This window comes from Chroicocephalus ridibundus, chromosome 6 (genome assembly GCF_963924245.1).
Source record: "Chroicocephalus ridibundus chromosome 6, bChrRid1.1, whole genome shotgun sequence".
NCBI lineage: Eukaryota > Metazoa > Chordata > Aves > Charadriiformes > Laridae > Chroicocephalus > Chroicocephalus ridibundus.
The window spans coordinates 36,966,903-36,984,094 of record NC_086289.1 but is presented as its reverse complement, the minus strand read 5'-3'; the positions used below and the strand labels follow the sequence as shown (position 1 = coordinate 36,984,094).

The 17,192-nt window shown below is 57.6% G+C and overlaps 2 protein-coding genes across 5 annotated transcripts in view; one reads left to right on the top strand and one right to left on the bottom strand.

Annotated features, from left to right (window-relative positions):
* Positions 1-17,192, top strand: part of CDH23 (cadherin related 23) — a 212,293-nt gene that overhangs the window by 179,116 nt on the left and 15,985 nt on the right. For both annotated transcript variants that reach the window (XM_063337560.1, XM_063337557.1), the window contains 3 exons: positions 14,244-14,465; positions 14,547-14,666; positions 16,892-17,072. In XM_063337560.1, the coding sequence (XP_063193630.1) occupies positions 14,244-14,465; positions 14,547-14,666; positions 16,892-17,072 (523 nt within the window). The remainder of the gene's footprint in view (positions 1-14,243; positions 14,466-14,546; positions 14,667-16,891; positions 17,073-17,192) is intronic.
* On the bottom strand, positions 1,842-12,646 carry VSIR (V-set immunoregulatory receptor). Of its 3 annotated transcripts, none has more exons than XM_063337564.1 (7): positions 12,469-12,646; positions 7,261-7,719; positions 6,460-6,507; positions 5,015-5,122; positions 3,514-3,541; positions 2,837-3,024; positions 1,842-2,551 (listed from the first exon to the last, which is right to left on the bottom strand). In XM_063337564.1, exons 1-7 carry the CDS (start codon positions 12,530-12,532, stop codon positions 2,514-2,516), a joined length of 933 nt encoding a protein of 310 aa, XP_063193634.1. In that variant the 5' UTR covers positions 12,533-12,646; the 3' UTR covers positions 1,842-2,513. The 3 variants fall into 3 exon arrangements, with proteins under 3 accessions (XP_063193634.1, XP_063193633.1, XP_063193632.1); XM_063337563.1 differs by lacking the exon at positions 12,469-12,646 and adding an exon at positions 8,639-12,399 and having other exon boundaries at positions 2,837-3,021; XM_063337562.1 differs by lacking the exon at positions 12,469-12,646 and adding an exon at positions 8,639-11,758.

Below are 17,192 nucleotides of genomic sequence, written 5' to 3'. Positions count from 1 at the left end.
CCAAAAAGCATTGCAGGGAAGAAAAATTTCACAGGCCAGTGAGCTGCAACTGGCAGGTCTTGGTGTCCTTGCGTGGGTATTGCAAGAGTCACCCTGGCTCTGTCTGACCCTGGTGCACGTCTCCAGCTGCACCTCCCCAAGGGCTGGCCCTGCTCTGGAGTCTCTGGGAGGCTTCCCGCAGCAGGAGGAAGGATTTCTGCCCAGGGGAGCTTCGGCACCCGCAGACCCGGGCACCGGCGGCTGCAGCGAGGCACGGCGGGTGGGCAAAGCCTCTCCTCACCTCCCAGGTGTCTGTCTCGCAGCCTCCCCCCAGCCAGGGCTGCCTCAGCCTCTGCAGTTTCTGTTCCCGTCCGCCCGCTCTGAAACAAGCGTTCAGGTGAAGCACCACGGCTCCTCGCTCTCCCTGCCAGCGAAGCCCCGAGTGCTGATGCAGCGGAAAACAGCCGGCGGCGGGGCCAGCTCGACGTGTGCTCCCGAGCCAGGCGTTTGCGAGAGCCCTGCGTGAGGGCGTGAGCATCTTGCTGGGTCACCGCCACCATCAGCATCCTGCCCGAAGGTGCAGCACCGTGCTGTCTTCTCCATCGGTGGTGGGGGGCAAGGTGGGGTGCCAGCACCCGGCGTGCCAGGGCTCCCACGCCGGCATGTGCGGAAGGCTGGGTAGCCATGGCCTCTTTCCCCTAAAAGTCTTTAGTTTTCCTTCTGGCAAACTTTTAAAGGTGGGAAATGCCCCGACGTGCCACACCAGAGCCTCTGGCAGAGAAGGCGGCTGCTCAGCTCGCCTCTGCCTCCCAAAAAATGGGATTCCTGCAGCGCAGAGGGAAACCTGTTCCCAACAAGGCTTTATTCTCTCGTCAGACAGCACATTTGTTAGCAAATGGAGAGACTGGGAGAGGGCTTCAATGCAGCTAGGACCCGCAAGTAGGCAAATTCCCCACGTGCCTTCCCAGCTGCAGCCACTGGGACGGGGAGAAGGAAGCACCGGAGGCACTGGTCAAGCTTCCGCAGCAGAGCCGGGAATGGGGCTGAGCCATGGGTGGCAATAAAGCCCGAGTCCCACGCTCAGGAATTTACATCCAAAGTCGGGGCATTGGTGCTGGCTTCTTTATCCCTCTGCCCACAGCCGTAGCGTCTTGAAGTTGCTCTTGCTGAAGCCAGTGCCAGATTAATGGAATCCTGCAGCGGGGCAGGGTGTCCCCAGATCGTGGCAGAGGCAAACGCCGTTTCTTCCAGTCACGGAGTGTGAAAATTCGGCGTGCTGCTGGGGATGCTCTGCCCGGGCTCTCTGCCTGGTGCAGCTATTGCTCAGATCTGACACTGTCTTGGTATGACTAATGTTTATGTTTGCCTAGCAGCAACTTTTTTCCCCATTTTACAACAAAAACAGAAACAAGAGGGAAAAAAAACCCCAAAAACTAAACACGCCCTTCGAGTAACAGCATCTACCACAAGGTTTTATCTCCTCGCCAGGGGCTGAGTCACGCTGGAGCCTGTCTCCCACGGCTTCTTTAGGATGAGCGATGCTGGGGTACTGCGTTCGGACGGAGGATGCTGTGAGGGCACCCGCATCCCCTGGGGCATCTCAGGGTCCTCCGGCAGCGGTGCCGGGGATAGCTGCTCTTGGCCATGCTGGTCCCGGGAGGACGGGGGGAAGCCAGACGGAGCGTTTCCCACTGCCCGCTGCTTGCTCCCGTGCCTCAACCACATCACGGGAACATCCTCCGACACCCTCCAGATGAACTTTCCAATTTACAGGCATTTCCGAAAAAAAACAACCCACCAACCAAACAAAAAAACAACACCAAACAAAAACCATAAACATCCTTTTTTTTCTTTTAATCAGCACTGATAATGAAACAAACAGAAAGATAAATTCCCCTGATCCCAAGCCCAGGATAAAACTGCAGCAGAAATAAGGCTCCTCCTGATGTGTGCCCAGCTGAAAACGCAGCAGCCTCGCAAGTCCGTGGCCGTCTCAAAAGGCTGGTGAGGAAGGAGGGCTCCGTCAGCAGCAGGGAGCCTCTCCCCTTCCTGTTTTGCAAAGAAAAAGGTAGTACAAGGGTGGCCGGTGACCCTGTTTTGTCTCGCGGTGGATAAAATACTTTACCATCCACTCCCGGAGAGGATCTTCAGTCAAAGACGCGGAAACAGGTCGATGTTGTGGAGCTTAAATCCCTGGCAATAAGTTAAATCCTGGGGGAGCTTTGCAGGTGCGGGTGTTCCTTCCTTCCCCGATTTTCAGCTAGTCCGTCGAACGTGAGCAGTGCAGAGCCGTACTCTTTCTCCATAGAAATTGGTAGTTAAAAACCGAAATCCGTGCGAGAGCCGTTCAATTCCAGCCCCAGGGCAGAGCCAGGACAGGAGGCGAGGGCAGGGATCCTGCTCCCGGCTTCATTTGTTAAGGCTTTGCTGTCCCTGGCCGTGCTGTCCCCGTCCCGGGGGTCTCAGCTGGGCGAGCGCGGCACGGCAGCTGCCTGGCCTCTCCCAGCTGGGGGATGTGGCTTCCTCCGGGGTCTTTAGGCTTTCAAGGAATTGGGCGAGTCGGGAACAGGATCTGGGAAAGGGCAGACCAGGGGTGTTATTAGTCCAGCTGTGGGAATATGCTTCAGGAAGCGGCCGCTTTTGCGCAGAAAACAGAGGCTTTGGGCCTTCCCCGTCTTCAAAGCCCTGGGACTTGCTGTCCCAAATAACGCAAAGTTTGCCACTGATATTTAACCCCCGCTTTCCCCTTCCCGGCTGCCCCTTTCATACTCATACAATCACAGAATCCCCTTCCCTTTCCTTCCCACCCCTCCCGCAGCGTTCCCCTGGGGGGGGCTCAGCATCGCCCGTCACTCACCCAGCGTGGGGAAGAAGCAGTCCCCGGGGCCGGAGGGGGACAGGGGGGTGCCGGGTTCGGAGAGCAGATGCCGGCCAGACTCGGAGGGCTGTCGGCTGGCCATGTAGGAGAGCTGGGGTCGGGGCCGCGGCTCCGCGCTCCCCGAGGGGACCTCCTCGAAGACGGGGTTTTCGATGCCCTGGGCACTGCTGCGGGAGAGGAGAGGGTGTGAGGGAAGGGGGGGGGGGGGCGGGATTTGCACTTTTATTTTTGTCCCCGGGGTTTTGGCTGAGCACTGGGGACACCCAAGCAGGGCAGGGAGCAGGGTCAGGCGGTGGCACTTTGGCTGAGAGCAAGCGGGGAGCCCGGCGCAGGATTAAAACTTGGCTGAAAGAGGAAAGCTTAACCAAAAGGCACCATGGTCTCGAGCTCTCCAGGGGCGCAGGGAGAGGTGAGCCCTTGGCACAGGCAGAAAGAAAGGAAACACTTCCCACTCGGAGGGAGGAAAGAGAAACAGCAGCTGCCCAGAAGGGGAAAGGGACAGGACCCCGGGTGTGGGTGTCACCAGCATCCCCTTCGCTCCGCTGGGCTGAGGATGCACGCTGGTTTGGAGGGAAGGGGAGGAGAGGACAAGACCCTTGCGGGGTCCGGGGGTGTGAGAAGGTTGGAGGGAGCTGGAAGCACGTGGGTTTCCTCACCTCTCCATCCTGACGAGCTCATGGGCACCTGCCAAAGACAAAGCGGTTGGTGTGAGTGCTGGCAGCACGAAACCCGGCGTCAAACTGCCGGCGCTGGTTTCTGGCGTCTCACCCGCACCCAGTTCCTCCTCTTTCCTTTCCCTTTTCCTTTTCGCATCAGCCTCCCCTTTGCTCCCAAACCTCCTTCTCCGCACCCCTGACATCTCCTGCCTCGCGTACTTCCCAGACCGGGGAGTAAATCCTCCCGGATTGCAAACGCAGGCTCTGAAGAAGGGAGAAGGTGGCCCAGACAGGGCAGACCGGTGTCACTGGGGTGTGCTGGATGGCCGCGTGGCGAGCATCCCGAGCCCAGACGCACAAGTTTTTGGCCCAGACTGAAGCGCCCGGAGGAAATAACCTGTAGCTAACCTGGTCTGAGACACCCCAGGAGCAAATCCCCCTGGGTTTTGCCTTCCATCTTTTGGGTTAAATAGCATCCAGGTGATGCTTAGCAGCATGGGGAGGAGCTGCACCCAGGTGCATGAAGGCAGGTGGCCGGTCTTTTTGGCCAGGTAAGGGCTCCTTTTAAAAAGCAGGGAAGAAAAAGCACAAATAAATGCTTTTCCAGTCACTTAGCAGGCAAAGCTTCTATTTCAGCTGTGGGGCGGAGGGAGGGGTGAGTAAATGAGCCGTCTCTCGCAGCGGACGGGGAGGAAAGGGCGCAGTGAGTGGAGAGGGGGGGGCTGGCAGCATCTCCGCAGTCTCAGTGTCCCCAGCAGGATCCTGGGGTGCCACGCAGGCATCACGGGTCCCTCTCCCACCCCACACTCCTCACGGGCAGCCCGCAGGCATGGAATCATAGGATCAATCATAGACTCATAGAATTGCCTGGGTTGGAAGGGGATCTTTCAGATCATCTGGTCCAACCAGCAACCTAACTCTGGCAAAGCACTGTGTCTACCCATCCAGGGATGGCGACTCCACCACTCCCTCGGGCAGCCTCCTCCAATGCTTAATAACCCCTTCAGAGTAAAAACTGTTCCTAGTATCCTTCCTAAACCTCCCCTGGTGCAACTTGAGGCCGTTTCCTCTTGTCCCATCGCCTGTTCCTTGGGAGAAGAGACTGACCCCCCTGGCTACCCCCCCCTTTCAGGGAGTTGTAGGGAGCGAGAAGGTCTCCCCTCAGCCTCCTTTTCTCCAGGCTGAACACCCCCAGCTCCCTCAGCCGCTCCTCACAGGACTTGAGCTCCAGACCCCTCACCAGCTCCGTTGCCCTTCTCTGGACCCACTCCAGCCCCTCAGTGTCTTTTTTGTGGTGAGAAGAGCATGGCCCTTCCCAGAACAGCTTCGTAGGAGGCACCTGGCAGGGACCTGTCTTTGGGCCACCTTACACGGTGCCTGTGGGACTCAACTGTATCCCACTGGCTCCGGTGGGATACATCCCATCCCACAAAGGCCACTCTGATGCAGCCCAGGAGATGAGACGGGTGTCCCCGCTGGTGGATGGCGAGGATGTACGTACGTCTGCTGCTGGCCGCTTGTCTCTGCTTGTAAATCAGGAGGAGGATGAGGGGCAGGCAGAGGATGCCCACGATGCAGGCACCCGTTGCCAGCGCAGCGGCCGTGATATCTGCAACAGAAGAGGACAGAGGTGGGGAGGACTCGCCGTGTATTTCCTTGGATTCCTCAAGCCCGTACCAGAAGCAGGGGGCAACCCTGGCGTTGCCCCACACCTGTGGCTCCCACACACATGGGTGGCCTGCTCCTAACGGGATTTGCGCCAGGATGCTTTGCTGGTTGCGGAGATAAGCTCTGAGGCATCAGTTTAGGACCTTGACCGAAGTCCTTCATTGCTGGAGGACATCCCAAGGTCTGCCTTTAGTCTTCTAGATATGAGGAGAGAAGCAGGGCCCTGATAAAGCCCTTTGAAGTCAGCAGAAAGGCTCTCCCTGATTTCAAAGAGTGCCAGCCCCCACCCTCATCAAAATCAGGCTGCCTCAAAGTACTCGGGCATCAAAGGGCTCATTACCCAAGGCTTCCACTAATGAAGTGCCCCTGGGAGAGCTCTCCACCGAGGAGGCTCCCCAGAAAGGCTGGCAGCCTGTAGGCAGGTCTGTGGCCATCAAGGTCCATGTGGGACAGGATGGAGGGCTGCCTAAATCAAGGGCAGGTTCGGCTCAAGCCCTCTGCGTCCGTCTGGGGAAGCAGCCTCTTGCTCTGGGTGTGTTTGGCGGGGAGCGGATATTTTTCCCCTTTTCTTTTTTGCTCAGCAGGACAGGGTGTCCCAGCATTCGGGACCGAGGGTTTGAGACACAAAGGACTACTCGTGGGGAGGAGGATGCAGTTTCCCATGCAGTTTCCGTGGCCCCAACTGCGCCGTCAACCAATTTTAGCAAAATCTGCCCGTTTAGCAGCCAGCAAAGGGGGGGGTAGACAGAGCGACCCGCCGAGAAACCACCTGCACAGCGGAGTGTGGGCACCCCCAGCGTCTAGACGCAGTGCTGGGGGAGCCTCATGTTGTCTGAGCGCTCAAGCAAGGTTTGGGTTTCCCCGGCGAGAGAATCTCTGCTTGGGGCAAGGCGGCATGGGCTCGGGATGGCGCCGGGGTGTTGCCAGAGGTTCCTGCGACTCTACCTTTCTGTCCCTTCCCATCTGCTTGTGGCAACGGCCGCTAAATCCCTGATCATGTTTTTGGGGGGCTCAGGTGCTTTATAACCATGGAGTGAACGATCTCCACGGGCTTCAGGAGGGTCATGTGCAGGTGGTGGGCCAAAGGAGGCTCTCCTCAGCCTGAGGACGTGCCTGTCAGATGTCCGAGGGGGCAGCCTCGGAAATCACCCTCCCGACACCCGACCGTGAGGTGGCACCTGGGCACCGACGCATTTATAGCAAGTGGCCATCCCTAGGGAAGTACAGGGCCCAGGATGGCGAGCAGTGCATTGGCGGGAGGCGTCTTTTTCCCTTTACCTTTGCTGGCGGCGGTATGAAACGTGCAGTTTTGAAGCCCTCCCCTGCCTGCAGAGGAGAGAAAAGCGCGTTAGATCTCAGGGGGTTCGTGCAGGTACCACAGAGCTCCCACACCTGCCAGCCGTGCTCGCCTTTGCTCACCACGATTTGCTCACCAGACCAGCCCACAGCATCCCAAAAGCAAGAGTTTAATCCCGGGAAGCTTACGCTGCGGTTCCTGCTGCAACAACCCTTTTCCCTCACAGCGGCAGGCCCTGTCCCTGGCCACGCAGGCTCTTTTATTTTTGGCCTAAAAGGAAAATTATCTACCCTAATGCTGCAAATCAAGGGCAGGAGATGCCTTCCCCTCCATCTCGCGCCTCTCTGGGTGGCTGTCCCCGCTGGGCTGTTGCCCCGAGGTTATCTCCGAGCCCTGCGCCCCGAGCGGTGCCCACAGCCCTCCCCCGCGCTTGGACCACCAGCCAGCTCCTTTTATGTTGAGGTTTGCTTTCCTCTCTTCCAGAAAGGGGTTGAAGAAGATCAGTGAAACTATGTAGCATGGATTTTATTGCATTCCAGCCTCTTGATTTTTTTTTTATTTTTTTTTTTAATGTTCCAGTGCTCTCTGGCCCTAATTCAACCCTTCAACATCTGCTTGGCTTGGGCTTTCAGCATCAGCATGCCCTGCCTCCCCAGCCCCTGTGCTGCACCCCAGCATCCCCCCACCAGCCCTTATCTGCCGCCATGCCCCACCGCATCCCATCATGGATGCGGGACCAGGATGCGGGACCGGCAGGGGCTCGCCTTGCCTGCCCTCCTCACCTTGCAGGATCTGCAGCTCCACGAAACCGTAAGCGGCACGCTGAGGCTTGGGCTTGCCGTGCTCCCACCTGGCCTCCACAGCATAGCAGCAGTAATTCCCGCTGTCCTGCAGCGTCAGGTTCATCACCACGATGTGAAAGGCACCGTGGTGGTCGTGGACAAACTCCACTCCGTGATGGCTGCTGGCTTGCCCCCTGAGGGGGGATTTTGGGGTGCCGTTGCCCAGTAGCTCATGGTGCCTGCCCAGGTCATGGTGCAGCTCCTTCTCGGTGACGTTGCGGATGTGCTTCTTCTCGGAGCATCTCTGGTCACCATTGCTGCTGAAGTACCAGGTTTTGTAGAGGAGGTCATGGTGGTTGGCGAGGGGACCGCTGATCCGGCAGGTCAGGGTGACGTTCTGGCCCTCGGGGCAGACGCAGAGCGAGTACGGGGTGGTGATCAGGAAAGCTGCCGGCCCTCCTGCCGGGGAGAAGACACAGCGGCTGAGTTGGAGCCCGCAGGCCTGGGCTCACCCTGAGTGCGCAGCAAAATGGGCATCCCTCCCCAAAAAAGGCACTGCCAACCCCACCACCCATGGTGGCAGAGGGATGGCCAGGGGCTGCAGAGAGCAATCAGAGAGCACCAGCCTGCAGGCAGACGGGGAAAAACACTTCACCCATGCCCTTAAGGCAAGAAAAAAATCATGGAAAAATCTCCCAGTATCCCTAGAGAAGGGAGATGGGAAGCACGGCGTGAGCCTATCGTTTGGTCTGTGGCAGCATCCCAGCAGTGCTGGCAGCACAGCTTCGCCCTAGCACGGACCCTGGGAGGAGATGCTTTAAATAGAGCTAATAGAGCATCAGGTTTTAATAGCAACGGGGAGGCAGAGGTTTGCCTGGGGCCGGCAGAGAGGTGGGGGTTTGCCCCGGGCATCTGCTTAGGGGGCACCAGCCCCCTGCAAAGCGGGGCAGCCAGAGCTGCCGAGACGGCTGAAAAAAAAAAAAAAAGGAGAAAAAATATAAAGCAAATAACTAGGAGGAGCCCGTGTGTCCCCCCCTGAGATCAGGCGGGGAGTGGGTCCCACCCTGCTTGTTTTTCAGCCCCTGGGGAGGAGAAGGGGAAACTGGCCAACGCCAACCGCGGGGAACTGCTTGAAAATAAAAACAGTTTTTCAGAAAGAAGTCCCTGACCAGCTGCCGGCTGCAAAACACGGGCAGGAAGCCTGGCAGAGGCATAAGGAGCCTGACGGGGGGAATGGAGGGAAGCAGAGGCGTGTATTGCCGGGTTACTGGGACTGTCCCAGCACACCGGCGGAGGGTACTGGTGGTTAAGGGGGGATGCACATGAGGAGAGAGAAAAGATGGGCCAGTCTTTGTGTTTGCAGAAATGCAAGCATCACCTTGGAAAGCTGAAGAAAAAGCTGATTTGGAGGTCGTTTTCTTTAAATTATTGAGAAACGGGAGGTTCCTGGGGCTGGTTTGCAACAGAGAAGGCGGTACGAGGACGAGATGTTCTTTTATTTTGGTCACATCCTGTTGTGCCATTAGCTCCGCCACCGTTTTCGCTTTGAGGTTTTTCGCTTGCTATATCAAGCGGGTGTCAATCAGAGGCTGGATGTGCGGCGCCTACCCTCCAGCCATCCAACCCCGGTGAGGGGCTCACCGTCACCGGGCTGCCCGGAGAGCATCCTCCATCCTCCTCCTTGCAGGGCCTCTGCCCCGGCACCAGGCTCCGCTTGAAAGACCGAAAGCGAAAATCTCCCCCGCCTTCCACCCCTCAGGGTTACTTCTGGTTTTTAGGGTGATGGGGATCTCTAAGCCCCCTAGGAACAGCCATGGAGCCCCCGAGTCCCAGCAGCCCACCTCCAAGGATGCTTTTCAAGGAAAGGGGGGTCTGGGGAGGGGATCTGCCCCATCAGACCCCCCCCAGTCTGCAGCACACGCTGCTGAGGAGTCCCGCAGAGCTGGGGACGGGGTGACCTTTGCTAAACCGCTCCGGCTAATCACTCTGGCTTCCTACAGGCACCTCAGCCTGCTCCCCACAGCACGTTGAGGCAACACATCTCCGGGGCAGAGGTTTGCGTGGCCGGAGCTCAGCGCTGCCCCGCTTCTGCTCGTTTTTGAGCCCTGGCTGCTTCGCCATCCTCGGATGCTACTGGGGACCGGGATGCTCGGCCGGGCTGGTTGGGTTTTGGCACGCAGCAGAGCGGGTCCCCCACCTCCTCGCCCGCAGACCGAGGACAAAAGCCACCTCAGATGTGTTTCTCAATACCTGCCACGACAGGAAGTGCCCCATTCACATCTGGGGTCCCCCGGGAGCCAGGGGAAGGGAAGCCAGGGCTCTATTGGAGGAAGCCGCACTTCCAACACCTTGCAAAAGTATCTGCGGCAGGCTTTGTTTTCCACCTCAAATGAAAAGGGGCCGTCCCACTCATCCCCACATGGTTTTGCAAAGCCATGCCTCACTTAAACCATCCAGCCTCCACCTCCGGGCCTTGATGGGAACCGTCTGGATGGAAAGTCACGCAGCCCACGCTTTCGGCAGCAGCGCCCAGCCGCAGGGAGGGGGGGGGCAGAGGTTACCACGTGTGCGAAGCCTTCGGCATGACCAACTTCCCTTCTTTATCCCGAGCAAGGGAAGACTTCCAAAAGCTGTCGAGCGGAGGAGAAAACAGCTGGGGAGGAGAGCTGGCGAGGTGCCGGGGCGGCTGCTGGTCCCTCCCCAAGATGTGACGAAGCTTTAAAGCCGTGCTAGATGCCAGCTGGTGCCTGGAGGAAACACCTTCTGGCAGTGTCTTTGCAGTAAAGCTCATGGTTCTTAATCTTCCCTGGGTGCTGTGGGTTTCTTCCATGCCCAGACCCCAGGTTTGGCTCCATCCCATCCCGGTTGGACCGTTCCCTTTGAAGTCAGTGCCGCTGGCGAATGCCAAAACAAAGCCAGGTGCCCGGCTCCTTGCAGCTCCGACCGAGAGCTGGGGGAGCGCTGGACCGGCCGAGGTCCAAGCCAGGAGCTGCTGCCTCATCACCATCTGGTAGACAGAGGAGGTGTCATGCGGGGTGCCAAAAGTGCCCCTTCGCCCCCTCGGCTCCGATCTGCAGCGTCGCGTTGGTGTGGCACAGAGCCCGCTGCAGCCCTGGCACAGCCCCGCTGCCGGCACCACTGCCTAGCGTGAAACCCAGGAGTTCTCCTTCCAGAGAAAACGAAATGCAAAAAAGTACTAAAGCCGAGGAGCCCGTGTTGCTTTGCCGACCATCAGCTCAAAACAGGATTTTGTGCCAAACTCTGGGTCGGTGACCAAAAGCCTCTCCTGGCTGCTTCTCCTGCCTTTGGTTCCCTGCTCTGGCAAGGAGGCGTTTGATTTACCCTCCTGTGGCTTATAGCAGTGATTTCCACATCATGCCCCCCCTTTCCGCTCCAGGGAAATCTGGGGGGGGGGGCAGGCTGCAGCCCTTGGAGGGGCTCAGCTGCCGCAGACGAGGGGCTGCCAGTGCCGGAGTGAGGAACCCAGCTTTGATTCCTCTTCTGGGAGCTTTTGTAACAGCCTCACACCAAAGTGCCGCCAGCCCCATCGTCACCGTGCTGTCATTATGCTTCAGAGTTATCAGCCGGGTGAGATGTGCAGAGGCATCCACACCTCAGTACAAGAAAAAACTTACTGAAGATGCCAGATGCCCACGTTAATGGCCCTCATCTCCCGCACCCTGAGGAACCAAAGGGCTTTTCAGCGGTGGGGCTGCTCCCTGGGTACCCATCATCCAGGCCTGGATGCTGCTGCTCCCGCCGGAGGCTCCTGCCTTCCTCTTCCAGCACGGCGCCAACTCAGGAACAGGGTCACAGCACCAGGTTTGCGCTTGGGATGCGATTTTGGGAAGCCCAGCTCAGACGCCATGCCTTGGGTGGAGAGGAGCCGCTTCCCCATCCACCAAGCTGCCAGCGTCTCCAAACCGCGTGGGAGCCGGATGTCTCCAAGGGCTCTACTTCTCCATCAAGCCCGGCTAAAATTAGCTGGGGGTTCAGAAAGTTTTGGCAGGCACACGAAGGTTGCACGAAGCTGAGTTCCTCTGGCACCAGGCTCACGTTGGACATCTAGAGTCCAAGCTTGTTGTGTTGCAGAAGGTTTGGTGTCCGGCCCCGGCACCCCAGATGTGTAAATAAAATCATCCAAGGGAGATGCTGGGAATCGCTCCCTGATGTCGGGAGGCTCACATCCTGATGTCGGGAGCACATATCAATCCACACCAGCCTTGCTGTCCCAGAGGAGAGAGGAGAAGGGACCCCCTGCCCCACTGCAGGGGGGCATCGTATCTTCCTGGGGATGTGCCGACAGAAATCCTGGAGGCAGTCACTTTGCCATCCTGGGACAGAGGGAGAAGCCAAGCCCGGGAGAAGCCAAGGATGCTCATCCTCCGCCTGCGCAGGGCAGGGAGGGACCGTGGTCCTTCCCAGCTTCGTTCTCTGACCCTTCCTCCACAGATGAGCTGCGGTTTTAATTGCCACCGCCCCCGTTTACCCGCCTGTCCCCAAGAGCCCCAGTACAGAACCGCTGCCAGGGCTGGTGCGGAGCCGTGTGTGAAGCAGCCCCTCCCTGAGCATCCCACCGCGAGCAGCCGGCAAGCTTCCAGCGCTGGCAGGCGCTCGCTCAGGGGAAGGGAAACTGGGTGGTCATACAACAGCAGTCCTGGCCCAGCCGGCCGCCCGCCCGGAGAAGTTGCCCAGCACATCCCAGCAATTACGGCGGAGCAGAGCATCCTTAGAGAGGGCATCCCGGCCCTGCTCGCACACAGTCTCCGCTCCCCCAGGGCTGATGAAAGGCTCCTTTCAGCGCGGCGTGGGGTGGACGTGTGGCCGGGGACCTCCGCAGCGCCAGGGCAAAGTGCCGTGTGGGAACAGGGTGGCTTTTCCAGCTCGGGATCCCCAGCGGGGGGCTGGCAGGGAGACAGGGGGTGGCTGCTTTCCTTCCGCGCATGTTAGATCAAAGCCAAGGAAGAAGAGAAAAGCCCAATCCCGGAGTTTTAAAACAGCAGCCCCTTCCCTCTGACACAGCCAGCATCGCGTGGGACTCTGGCTCGAGCCCCCCCAACTCCGAAATAACAGGGTGAGGAAGTTAATAACCCCCCCAAATGCCTCAAATTCCTTGTGCCGAGGCACAGCCCCGGACGGGGGAATGCGCTGCCTGGGCAAGGAGGGTTTCTCTGGGCAGGGAGGGGAGGAAAGCAAGCTGGAGCTTACCGAGGGACGCCAGCAGGCAGAGCGTGGCCAGCAGTAGCCCAGGCCGGGGGGACGTGGCCTCCATGGCGGCCGGGGGGGCAGCTCAGCTGGCCTCTGCGGAGCCGTCTGCACGCTGCGAGCAGCCCGGCAGCCGCAGCCGGACTCGCGCACACAGGAAATTTCATTGAGATATCGCAGGCAGCGATGGAGAGAACGGCGAGCACCCCCAGGAGGTGAGATGGGGCAGGGACCTGTGGGTGGCCCGGGGAGGCGGGGGGGGGGGTGGCAGCACCCCAAACAGGCACCCCATGGGTGGGTGACACTTCAGTCCCACCCATTTGGGCAGCAGTGGGTGCATGTGTTGGGTTTTTCCCCCTTTTCCCCCCTTTTTTCGCAGGGCGTAGCTTAGAATGAGGCGCGTGCTGCTTTTGGGGTAGCTGAGGAGGATGCTCACCGTGCCGGGGGGACATGCTGGTCCCCATCCCTTCCCCGGCAGGAGCTGATCCCTTGGGGGCCAAGCTCCAGCTTGCTTCATTGAAGTGCACTTTGCTCGGAATTATTTTTCCCCACCTTTGTGAGGATGAAGGGGGCAGAAACCCTCCTGGAACAAACAGGGAAGGGTAACTCAGAGCTTGGGGAAGGGAAAGGAGCTTTTCCTCCACAAAAAAAAGGGGGAGCAAAGCATCCCCCGTTCCTGCAGCCTGTTTACGCAGCGGGGGGGACTTTACTCTGCCCTCAAATAAGTGGCACGGCGAGTTGACTTGTGTAACTCCTCCTGGAGCTCCGCTTCAAATTCCAAAAGCATCCACAAAATCTCCGGCTGCAGCCGAGGGCCACCTCGTCTCGAAAGGGGGTTCCCTGGAGAAGCGGAGCCCGGAGATAACAGTGGAGGTTTGCAAACCGCAGGGAACTTTGCAGCTCACCTGCTCTGAATTTGGAGCGGGGCGGCGAAATAGAAAAGGAGCTAATTACGGTGCGGCTTTGTGGTTTTCACAGCAAACACGCCTGTGATGCTCTCGTTGAAAAGGTAACCCTTGTCTGGCTGGAAGAAATTTGTTGCTTTGTGCAATTCTGTTGCACAAAGTCCAGAGACTCCAAGAAAATGGTTTATCGTCCCAAGACACCATCTCTGAGATGAGTCCTTAGGCAGGGTGGCACGCTCGTGTCACTTCCCTGTCCCCAGGTGTGCCCCCGTGGTGACACTCCCAGAAGACAGCCTTCGGTAAGGACATCCAAGTGCCTGTGCAGGGCCAGATACAGCTGAAAGAGGGTCAGGACAGACTAAGCCTGAGCGGCACTGAAGTTGTGGTCAGCAGGTAGATGATGGGACCCGCGGGAGGTCAGGCTGAGATGCTCATTTTTGTTCCTCCCCTGAGCCATGGCAGCAGCGTCTTTGGGTATTTTCCATCTACCACGCCACTCCCCTCAGTAATAAGAACCAAGATGTCTCCAAAGCCAAGGTGAGGACTCACACATGTCTCCTCCACGATGGGGTTCAGCCTCTGGCTTTCCCTCTGCCATGGACTGCTCCCTGGTGTTATCAGCAATGGTGACACTGGGTGGAAAGGAGAAGGAACAAGATTTAATCTCTGCACGTTTATCTCTGTACCCAACCCTTACCTGGAGAGGCGTCTGCAGCCATGGCTTGTTTCATTTTGAGCCCTGCCTCCTGTTTTGGCAGGGTTGAGCCCCCGTTGGTCATTGACCTTGACAGGTCCAGCCTTCCCCAGCCAGCTCCAGGGGTTGTGGAGCTGATCCCTCTATGATGTTTAACACAATGTCCCCATGTCCCACAGGCCACCACGACAGTGTACGTCACCATCCTGGACGAGAACGACAACGCTCCTGCTTTCCGACAGCAGCTGTACGAGGTGACACTCGATGAAGGTCCTGCCACACTCAACGCCACCCTCGTCACTGTGCAGGCCCTGGACCGGGATGAGGGACCCAATGGCACGGTTGCATATGCCATCACCGAAGGCAACATCTTGGATACCTTCCACATCAACAGCGCCACGGTCAGTAAGGATGCCAGCCCCATCCCAGACACGTCCCTCTCCCACTCCCGTCACTCCTGGTCGCTCTCCCCTCGCCTGCAGGGACAGATCCGCACGGTGAAGGAGCTGGACTACGAGATCAGCCATGGGCGCTACACCTTGATCGTCACTGCCACTGACCAGTGCCCCATCGTCTCGCGCCGGCTGACATCGACCACCACGGTAGGGAGCTGCTGAGGGGGTTTGCAACACAGTGGCCTCTTCGGGATCAAAGAGTTCCCCCTTGTGCGAGCAGTTTCACATCTCCTTCCCAGTGGTCACCAGTTGCTTTTCCCAGCTGTGGCCAGTTTGCCCAGTTGCTGTTGCCCCACTCCCTCATGAGGGTTGCAAAACAGGGATGTGGGCAAGGGACGCTTGTGGGTTATTTGGGCCTGCAAAGACACAAACAGAAGAAATTCCGGAACTGCTTTTAAGTTGCATTATGTTTTCTTTAGATGTCCCCTTGGTGCTTCTTGCTTGAAGGGACAGTAGGTAGTAAAGCATTGCTATAGCATTAATTTCTGCTTCATCTTTATCTTGTCAGATTATTTATCTGCTTTTAAAATTCCCTTTTGATTCCTCGTATGGAGGCTATTTAAAGCCTGTAGGCATTTTTTTTGTTGCTTTTCTCTCTAGCTCTTCCATTTTTCCTGGACCACGGTGACGTGAACTTAGTGCAGTGCCCAAAGTGTGGGGAGGGCGGACTAGGAGCTCCAAAGCAAACGTTTTGCAGGAGTTGAATATGTTGATTATTTTTGTAACCAAAACCAAAATTTGACAGGTTGTGTGGTAGACGTCCATGCCCAGGCTGATTTTGAGGTCTGTGGGTGGAAGGGATCGGTTAGATCTTCTGCTTTGGCTCCCTGTCGTGGACCACCATGCCTCACCCAGCTATCGAGCCAAGCGTTTTGTAGTCCCCCAAAAGGAGTAAAGTTCTTGTGTGCCAAGAAAACAAGAGAAACTGAAAGGGAGATACCAGCGTGGGAGATTTCCATGGATGAGATCTGTCCGCGCAAGCCTGGGAGCGCTGTGCTCCATGCTTGGGCAGGTGGGAAGCCTTCAGATGTGTGCAGCTGCTACTGCTGGAGATGCCTTCCTGGCCCAGGAAAACTGCAGCGGAAACCTCGAGACCTGGGGTTTAACTGCTGGCAGGGAAGGCAGCAGCTGCCGGCGTGCTGCGGGCGAAGGCAGAGCCTTCCCGGCTCTCGGCCCAAGCAGAGACATGAACTTGGAAGCCCCTTCAGCAACAAGTACCGAAGCTAGACGGGATAGGAAACACCCTCCTTACACGGCCCAGGGAGTTTGTGCCAGCACCGTACGAAAACATGGCTTTTAGGAGGAGGTTTAGTGATTATTTTAGATCCCGAGTGATGGGAAATCCATCACCCTGATAAGGCGTGCCAGTGTTTGTTTTCTCCACTGCTAGGAAACGGAGCAGAGGCTCAGATATACTCTTCTGTAAAGATTAGATTTAGCCAGTAACGAATGCCCATCTGATGGATTTTACTGTCCTTTAGCCCAGGAGGTCAGAAAGCTCCTCATTTTCCATAGCTTTCTCATAACCACCCGTACCACCAAAGCTCAACCTTTTATTAGCCACTGGAGACTCTCCTCCTCAGGCAGAGTTTCTCCCCTGTGCAAGTTCCCTGAAGTCTAGCAAGGAAGGGGATAACCCTTTTTGCAATACAGTATAGTAGAGAGCTATATAAACGTCTCCTATGTAGCGTGACTCAATTAAAAAGCAAGACTCGAGTTCGTTGGATCCCCAGCTTTGCTGGCAGCCCCATGGTCTACTCTGTCCTAAAACAGTTGATGCTTTCCCCTTTTGAGATCTGTAGGGTTGGTTTCTAGCCAGCCAAGTGTGTCGTAGGAAGGGACGTGAAGAGAGGAAATGCGCCAGCAGCGTTGGTGGTTGTTCCTGTTGGAATAAGGACACAAGCTGCAAATTTTTTAAAGTTTACTCAGCAGTAGAAATGAAGGCCTTGGTGGAGGAAAAGGAGTGAGCAAGTGTGCAGCTGGCTGCAGATGTCAGGTCTCTCCAAACTCATGGCTTTGGTGGTCAAATCCACGTCTGTGATTTTTATCTGTCCAGCTTGGGTTTCAAGATATGAATGCGGAGAACATTTGACTTTTGTGTTGAGTTCTCCATCATGGTGTGTGTCCCGGAGGTTGAAAAGGGCCCCACCTGTGTGCAGCTGGAGTTTCATAGTGTCACTATGATCAGGAATGACAGACTTTGAGTCTCTGAACTGTAAGCTGGATGTTTGGTGCACCCTGCAAAGCCAGAAATACAGGAGGTATTTTGCGATGTCACCTGTCCATGGCTTCCCATGCTCATGGCCAGCAGGCTGGTCTCCTCTTCCATCCCTCTCCCCTCACTGCCCTCCACCCTTTCGCCCTGACCGCAGGTGCTGGTGAACCTCAACGATATCAATGACAACTGCCCCACCTTCCCACGGCCCTACGAGGGTCCCTTCGATGTCACAGAAGGGCAGCCTGGCCCGCGTGTCTGGACCTTCCTGGCCCACGATGGTGACTCGGGACCCAGTGGGCAAGTGGAGTACAGCATCATCGCTGGGGACCCCCTTGGTGAGCGGGGACCTTGGGTGGTGGGAGGGGTACCACCTCTCCTTCTGGCTGCCCCATGGAGGAACCTGGCTTGTGGGAGGGCGGGCGGAAGCCTTTCAGAAAAGCCGTCCTCCCCGTCCT

Excerpts from the sequence above, each read along its gene's own strand:
- VSIR (XM_063337562.1), bottom strand. The coding sequence starts at position 8,783 with ATGGCACAACAGGATGTGACCAAAATAAAAGAACATCTCGTCCTCGTA. Across the intron at positions 7,720-8,638 it reads TTTTTCTTCAGCTTTCCAAG|GAGGGCCGGCAGCTTTCCTG; the intron begins GTGATGCTTGCA and ends TCTCCCCGGCAG. Across the intron at positions 2,552-2,836 it reads CTGCTTCTTCCCCACGCTGG|ATCCTGTTCCCGACTCGCCC; the intron begins GTGAGTGACGGG and ends GCCCTTTCCCAG.